This window comes from Arvicanthis niloticus, chromosome 9, assembly GCF_011762505.2.
Source record: "Arvicanthis niloticus isolate mArvNil1 chromosome 9, mArvNil1.pat.X, whole genome shotgun sequence".
Taxonomy (NCBI): domain Eukaryota; kingdom Metazoa; phylum Chordata; class Mammalia; order Rodentia; family Muridae; genus Arvicanthis; species Arvicanthis niloticus.
Window position 1 is genome coordinate 85,670,451 of NC_047666.1, and position 8,469 is coordinate 85,678,919.

Here is an 8,469-nt window from a genome sequence, read left to right on the forward strand (position 1 = left end):
TTCCCTGAAAAGTCTTTCGCCTGTCAAAATATGTAAAAATGATGAAAGCTGAATTGTTTATACTATTAAAAAACAACTCAAATATTCACCTATTCATATACAGTAAACAAAAAATAAAATACAGCTATATACATTATTATAAATTGAGTGAATAATCCTAAATAGAATGAATAAAAACCTGTAAAATATATAGCAATTTACTGATCATAAGGTACAAAAAAAGCAGTTCTATCATATTTAATAGCAACAGGTTTTGTTAAAAATAAAAGCAGGAGCTAGAGAGATAGCTCAGTAGCTAAGAGCACTGTTGCCCTTGCAGAGGACCTCAGTTCAATTCCAAGCACCCTCATGGTGAGTCACAACCATCCTGAAATCCAGTTCCAATATCCCCTTCTGACTTCCAATGGCACCAAGCACACATGTGATACACGAACATACATGCAGGCAAAATAATCACACAGATAAAATGATCAAATCTAAATTATGGGGGAAAAAAGCATAGAAAGAGAAATTTTAAGACCACAGAAGAGGAAAAAAGTACTAGGAAGAGTATCGGTGGTGTCTGTATGTATTACTTGAGCCAAGATGACCACTGATGCTTGTTTATTAGTCATTAAGATTGTGAATTATGGGCAACAAACATTCTGTCAGGACCATATTACTTCATAATAGAAAAGGCAAAGAAGCCCTCAAGCTATCTGGGCAGAAATTGTCATGATGGCACATAATCTTCAGAGGGCTCTGAAACTAGAAGGAATACCATTCCACACTCTCTCAAGAGGCAGCAATATTAGCCAGGTACTATCTCAATGTCCCAATGTGTACCATTCTTCCTTCTCTCCACCCTAGTCCTAGACCAAACTCAATTCTGCCTTCATAGAAAAGCTCTGAGTCTTCTTTTATGTTACTGTGTGTATGTGTTCTCATATGAGCATGGAAACCAAAGAGAAACCTCAGCTATAATTCTTCAAGCACTGTCCACACTGGTATTCCAGACTCTCTCTATGTAACCTGGCTTCCTGGAAGTTATTGTGTAGACCAGTCCATCCCCAAACTCACAGAGATCTCCTTGCCTCTGATTCCAGAGTGCAGGGATTAAAGATTTGCACCAAGAGCCTAGCCCATTGGTGTTTTTAGAACTTTTTTCTTTTAATTTTAATTTAATATATATAAGTGTTTTGTTTGTACATGTGTCTGTGTACCACTTGTGTATCTGTTGGTCATTGAGGCCAGAAGATAGCATTATGGATGATGTTATAAATGGTTATGAGCCATGATCTCATGCTTATACATCAAGCACTTTACCTGAGTTCAGATTTAAGAGAACCCTCAGTGACACCACTCTAACAATATGTGCTTGTATAATTCTTACAGAAAAAGAAGCTTCCACATTTTAAGTTAGTGGACAGAGCATGAAACCACCACCAAGGAAATAAATTCTGGCTGATCAGGCAAGCCCCTTCACCAGCTGAAGGGTACACCATGCTCAGAGTTCACACAATTCAAAGCTAAGCCTCAACAGAATCGTAATTGCTACACCATAGAGAAGATGACAATACTGCAAGGAGGAAAACGCCTTAAACACCTAAAATCTACAACACAAAACCAGTCATTTTAGTGGAAAAGATAACAGGCTCATGAGCCAGATCAAATAACTTCAGGGCTGGAAGGACAATTCAGCAGTTAAAAAGCACTTGCTGCTTTCCAGAGAATGTGGATTTGGTTGTTATCACCCACATTGGGCAGCTAGCTCAGAACTGCCTGTATCGATAGCTTCATGGGATCCAATACCTCCACAGGCACCTGCACCAACATGCACATACCTACACACAGACAGGCACAGACATACATTTTAAGAAATAAATCTTAAATAACTTCAAGCACATTTTGTTCCTTCTTAAAAAAAAAAAACAGGAAATGTGATCAAGCCAAACAACAAATATCAATAAATCATTTTCTTTTCAGTCCATGTTGCAAAATTGTGGAACTCCACAAATTAAATAAAAATTGAAATTACCAGGTATACCCATTAACAAGCCAAACATGTAAAAGATAAAGCTGCAGCCAGGCATAGTGCCTCATTTGTCTGTAATGCCAGAATTTCAAAGGGTGATGCAGGAGTATCACTGTGAGTTCAAAAGAAGAAAATTATCACCAACGTTTATAGTAAAGTTAATTTTTAAAAGGCTAGGGTCATAGCTCAAATATGAAAGAAATTAAAAGAGAGCAACTGAAGAATCGTCATACAAAGCTACAAGGAACAGATTTTAGAACAGAAAGGTGTCAAGTTTATAGAAAGCCAGTGAAGAATTAAAAACTTGAGTATACTCAGTCTTCCCAACATAAATTAAGTTTCAATGTATATGGTAACTCATCTAATCTAATTTGTGCTATTTAACCCATATCATCTAATACAGAAATAAGCTCATCTGTAAGATCTAACAGACAAAAACAACTGGTGAAAACCAGTGGATTCTGTCTCCTCTTTGGTCTATCAAATCCATATCAAGTTCTATCAAGAAAGGAAACCAGCCAGGTGTGGTGACACACATCTCGAATCCCAGCAATGAGAGGTGGATCACTGTGAGTTCAAGACCAGCCTGATCAACACAATGAGTTCCAGGGCAGCCAAGGCTATGTAGAGACCCTGACTCAACAACAACAAAAGCAGACCAGTAGGTCTAACAAAGGGTCTTAAAACTACTCACCAACTGGTCTGGGTTAAGCTGCTCTCCATTTTTTAGGCGATCCTTATAATCTTCCAGTTTGAGCTACAAAAGAGAAACATATATCTATGGTATAGTCTGATATAAAATTAAAGCAAATAAGATTCTTGAAATAAACTAGAGTGACATACTACAATTCCATACAGGCAGAGAGCAACCATATTTGAGTTCCAAGTCAGGTGGAAAAACAAAACAGAGCAGATAGCAGTCTGTCTTTGTCCCATGTAATCAGTCCAGCAGATTCTAGTTACTCACTACAACTTCGTAAATATTTCGGGACCAATAGAAAAAGAGAATACACACCCAACCAGGGCTGTGGACTCCCAAGAATTTGTCTGCATCTCAAAAATGCAGCAGCCTCAGCTGTAAGAACAATCTGAACACTATAGGTACAAACCACTATCATTGGGAAACTTTGATCCTGGCATTTAACTATCTCAATTATGCCTCTAAAGAGGTGGAATGGTCATACATCAGGAGGCACACCTGCACAGGAGTTAAAACAGTGAGCAGTGCTTATAGAGACACAGCAGGGTGGCAGATGTTTTATTCCCTAGTCATTTAACAGTCACAATTCTCAGATAAGGTCCAGTCTCTTGACTTAAATTGAGGGGTGGCAGTAAACAGGTTAGAGGATTGAGTACCCACCATATATGAACTCAAAGAGCCTCACAGAAATAACTTTCTATGTGAATAATAACAATACTAAAAATTTGGTCATCCCAGTACAAATTATTCAGCAGCTAACGTTTACATGGGAAGGGAACTATAGTAGCATTCTTAAGAACATAAGCTCCTCCTTATATTTAAATGCATTGTAGAACCTGAAGGTTCCCAAAATCAGGCACAAAAGCAACAAGTCAGTGTGTCTGGAGTTTTTGATGTATGTAGCATACTGAAGTGTGAATGGGTACATTGCAGTTACCTAACTAGAATATGAAAATATCAACACTGGAAAAAAAAATCAAACACTGATAAAAAATTTTTATGGGAAAAATATGTGGCAAGTTAACAAGATACATAGAACAGTCAGTATGGTAGGGTAAGTTCACTGCTATTAACTAGTATATATAATCGAGTGATTGAAATTTTTATATTAGCTCATGTGCCAGTTACAAATAACTCTTTATTTCTAGAATCTTTTTTTTTTTTTTTTTTTGGTTTTTGGTTTTTCGAGACAGGGTTTCTCTGTGTAGTCCTGGCTGTCCTGAAACTCTCACTCTGTAGACCAGGCTGGCCTCGAGCCCAGAAGTCCGCCTGTCTCTGCCTCCCAAGTGCTGGGATTAAAGGTGTGCGCCACTACCGCCCGGCTTCTAGAATCTTTAAATAAAGATATTTAACTTTTTAAAAAAAAAATATTACTCTGAAATTACAAAAATAGTCTTTTAAAGATTTAATTATATGTATCTGTGTGGGGGTATATGCAAGTTGAGTGCAGGTACCCCAGGAGGCCAGAGTCATCATTGACATCTATGACCATTCCACCACCACCTCTTCTTCCTCCTCTTCCTCCTCCTCCTCTTCTACCTCCACCACCACCACTACCTAGCTGAAGTTGTAGATAGTTTGTAAACTGCAGAGCAGACTGACTTTGAACTTATTTGTCTATCTCTGCCCCAGTTGCTAGAATTAAAGGCATTTGTCACAATGATCAGCTTTCTGTACATACTCTTAACCTCTGAGCCATCTCTCCAGCCCCAAATCTTTTTAACATTATTAGTGTATGTGTATGTGTATGTGTGGAGGTCAGAGGACTTTGGAGAGTTGACGATCTCCTTCCACTGCAGAATCCTGGGGTTGAACTCAGGTCATCAGGTTTGTGCAGCAACAACCAACAACCATGAAGCCATTTCAACAGCCTGAATATTTCCTCTTTTCATAATAAGTCTTCTTAAGTAGGGTTTTAAGTTAATCATATGCCCCAAACTAGAAGTGCTCAACCAAGGCAATTTATTTCCAAAAATACTTGAAGTTATCACAAATTGCAGAGTCTAGGGGAAGTAGGTAGTGCTTGTGGTATTTTTTAGGCAGACACAGAGGTTGTTGATAAACATCCCACAATGCTCAGGACAGCCTCTCACAACAAGGAATGATCTAACACAGTGGTTCTCAACCTGTTAGTCCTGACCCCTTTGAGTTCACTTACCAGATATCCTGTATCTTGGATATTTACATTATGATTCATAACAGTAAGAAAATTAACTAAGCAGCAACAAAATAATTTTACGATGGAGGGGTCACCACAACATGAGGAACTGTATTAAAGGGTTCTCAGCATTAGGAAGGTTGAAAACAACTGATCTAGCACAAAACATCAGTGGCATTATAGCTGACTAGCTCATCTACACTAGCTCATGCTTACATATACTACTGTTACCTGTTGAACTGTGGGGCATGTTCAGAAGTGCCAAAATGTACAGCTATCTTTCATACTAAATTTGCTAGTTAAGGAGATATATAAAATGGGCTGAGGAGATGATTCAGCAGTTAAGAGTGCTGATTGCTCTTTCAGAAGACCCAGTTTCAATTCCCAGCTCACAACTGTCTGTAACTCCTGGATCTGACATTATCACAGACATATATTCAAAAACCAATGCACATAAAATAAAAACATAAGTTTAAAAATTAAACTTGCCGGGCAGTGGTGGCACACGCCTTTAATCCCAGCACTTGGGAGGCAGACGCAGGCAGATTTCTGAGTTCGAGGCCAGCCTGGTCTACAGAGTGAGTTCCAGGACAGCCAGGACTACACAGAGAAACCCTGTCTCAAAAAACCAAAAATAAATAAATAAATAAATAAATAAATAATAAAAAAATAAAATAAAAATTAAACTCATAAAAATAAAATTCATCTGTTAGCCACAAATTCATGACATAAACCACTATACTATACCATAAGCATTTTTCAGGTTCCTCCTGTATTGGTTTTCAATCTTAAAATACTTTCCCAGAAGGTGGCCTAGCAGACAAGCATTGTGAATTAAAGAGGTACTATGGTAAGGCTGGATAATACAGGAATACACATATACAGTTTCTGTGCTGAGGAAAAACATTAATGAATTTCCACTAATAGACCTTGCACTAACTAGTTCTCAGTGCTAAGTAACTTGTGCTGAGCCAGGAACAACTTTGTAATCAAATGCATGAATCCCATAGATGTATGGAAAAAAAATAAACAGAAACGACCAGCCACTGGCTTCAGCATTAACTTCAAAAGCAAAAAACAAAAACAAACAAACAAACAAAAGCACTACCACCAAAAACAAAAAACCTTCCTGCCAGGTGGTGGCTTCCCTCTTTATTCCCAGCACTCAGGAGGCAGAGACAGATCTCTGTGAGTTTGAGACTAGAGAGAAACCTGGTCTAGAGAGAAACCCTGTCTTGAAGAAGAAGAAGAAAAAAAAAAAACAAAACAAACAAACAAAAAAACCTTCCTAAGGTTTTACTACGTTTTTCAGCACGTTTTAAGAGGATGTAGCTCCAGATACTTATTGAGCGTTATCTGTCAAAAGCAGGTAAGAATCATGACACAACATCCCAAGGGACTGGGATGACTGGATCACAGGCTAAATGACTCAGGAAATGAGAAATTATCCAGATCTTTACCATACAACTTACTGTAATGTTAGGCTAGTAAGAATCCAAGTCACTTTACAAAGCTGTCAACAATATGTTCACCAACCAATCTTAAACTGGTATCTAGCATGGGAGTTGGAGGGAGGGGAAGCGGATTAATGCTGAAACATTTTCTGGCTCATGGTAAAATGCTTCCAAAGACTGCAGCAGCCGTACTGCCATATCACTTGCTACAGCCACAAGGAAAATGAACTAAAATATCAAGCTATTCCTTATCTAGACTACAATTATATATCTCAAGAAATGAATCAGACCTAAAATATCCAACTCTTCAAATATTTCAAAAGCAGTATGTGAAGAATAATTATTCAGCTATGTTGGCCAACATTTAGCCTGGATGCCTAATTGTTCCCAGGCAACTAAATCTCAAGGTCAATTAAGTTTGCAGGAAGATCTATGTTCTCTGATACAAAGAATGTCAGCTACTTAACCTGGCTTAAGGTCATGCACATTTAGGGGTGGGAGAGGTAGAAAGTTACCTTCTTCTTCTCGATGTTCCTAATTTTGTGTTTAAGGCATATAAGTCCATTATCAATATAGGTTTCATATGCCTGGGAAGGAGATGCAGCAGAACTGAGAGGAGACTGCAGGGGGCTCAGAGCCCGCTGGTTTTCCCCTTGCTGATTGAGGTTCACTTGGGACTTGGCTGACTTCATATTTCCCACTCTTCCCTCCTCTGAATGGCCTGAAGGTGACTGGTAACCGAAAAGGGATGAAGAGAGTTGCACCACTGAAACAGATGAGGCTGAAGGATGGGGGCGGGAGGAGTTAAGTACCAATGTAAAGTAAAGGTGCACACCGAGCTTTCACTTCTCTAGAAAGCCTTTCTTTAAAATGAAATGAACTCAAAACATAAGGTCGCTTCAGATTCCCCTATTAAGGTAATTGGCTCCAAGCAATAGGCAATAAAGACAGCCTATGCGTAGGCAAAATTTACACTATAGGAACGTTTCTGGAAGTTCTATTGCCCACATGGAGAAGAACTGCCAAGCAAGCAAAAGGCTTCTGATCTCCTCATTCCGAATAATTTCTATGGTCATCACGAGGGCTGGGGAAGCGGTCACTTCCCACATTAACATCTTTTACCTGAGCCTTTACTGCAGCCCCAACTTCAATCTATCTCCAAAGTCTAAGTGAACCAAGTTTCTTGAACTAGAATGGTAACGTCTCTTTGGCTGTCCAGGGCCTAACCAAGTGCATCCCCCTGGACACAGCTGCCAAGTCTCACAAACTGCAGCCGAGGTGGCTTCCAGTTGTGTTTACTGTAACTCACACTCACTCACTCCTATTCTGGCAAGCCTTCCGCTGCCCTGCACCAAGGAACCGGGAAACCAAGAGTCGGACAGTTCACCTCTATTCAGGAATCCTGCCTCTAAAGAGCAAGACTAGAGCTAGACAGCCCCTGCACACCACTGCTCGTTCAAGTTCCCCAAGGATCCGAGTAGAGGAGCCTCAGCCTGGGTTACAGGTCTAATGGCCCACGCAGCCCACCAGACGCAGAGCGCTCTGCAAAGCCGCTGAGGAGTCCGACCCCAGAACGCTGGGCACCTCGCTTCTCCACCCAGCTGCGGCCGCGCAGACCCGCCCACCCCGCCGCCGCCCTGCTTCACCTCCCCGGCTGCCTCCGAAGCGCGCGGGAGGCCAGCGCGCTGCAACACGGGCCGACGCCACCCCTCACTCCCTTCTCCCGTCCCTCCCTCCCTTCTTCCTCAGCTTAGCCTGCGGCCACCGCCGACAGTGCAACCAGCCAACTCCACTGCTCGCGCCCAAGTTGGCCCCGCAAGGCGCGCGCAACTTATGTAGGCCGCGCAGGGAACGACCACGCCCAGATACCGCCTATTTCCGGTCCTCTGCCCCGCCCTTCAGCACGCGAGCTCCCCTTTGGAAGTTTCGCCTTCCGGTGTCCCCTCCCATTCCCCGCACCTCCCCCTCTCGTGCTATGGACCACCACAGTCCGCCCTTTTCCGGTACCCGGGACGTGTCGGGGACGAGTCCTTTCCGGTACCCCTCTCTGCAAGCCTGTGCTTGGCGGGTTCCTTCCCTGCGCTTCTCTGCAAGTCTGAGGCTCTGCACCTGGTGGCTTAGATGGGCCGGCTTGTTTCAGCCC

The 8,469-nt window shown here is 41.4% G+C and overlaps 1 protein-coding gene across 3 annotated transcripts in view; it reads right to left on the reverse strand.

Annotated features, from left to right (window-relative positions):
- Caprin2 (caprin family member 2) overlaps nucleotides 1-8,135 on the reverse strand; it is a 49,951-nt gene extending 41,816 nt beyond the window's left edge. Inside the window, exons 1-3 of one of the 3 annotated variants that reach the window (XM_034511940.1) lie at nucleotides 7,973-8,135; nucleotides 6,842-7,107; nucleotides 2,709-2,771 (exon numbers count right to left, since the gene is read on the reverse strand). In XM_034511940.1, coding sequence (XP_034367831.1) covers nucleotides 2,709-2,771; nucleotides 6,842-7,018 — 240 coding nt within the window. In that variant the 5' untranslated portion in view covers nucleotides 7,019-7,107; nucleotides 7,973-8,135. Of the gene's footprint in view, nucleotides 1-2,708; nucleotides 2,772-6,841; nucleotides 7,157-7,972 lie in introns of those variants that run through there. The other 2 variants (XM_034511941.2, XM_076940917.1) reach the window with 2 other exon arrangements.
- Nucleotides 8,136-8,469: the final 334 nt, after the last annotated feature.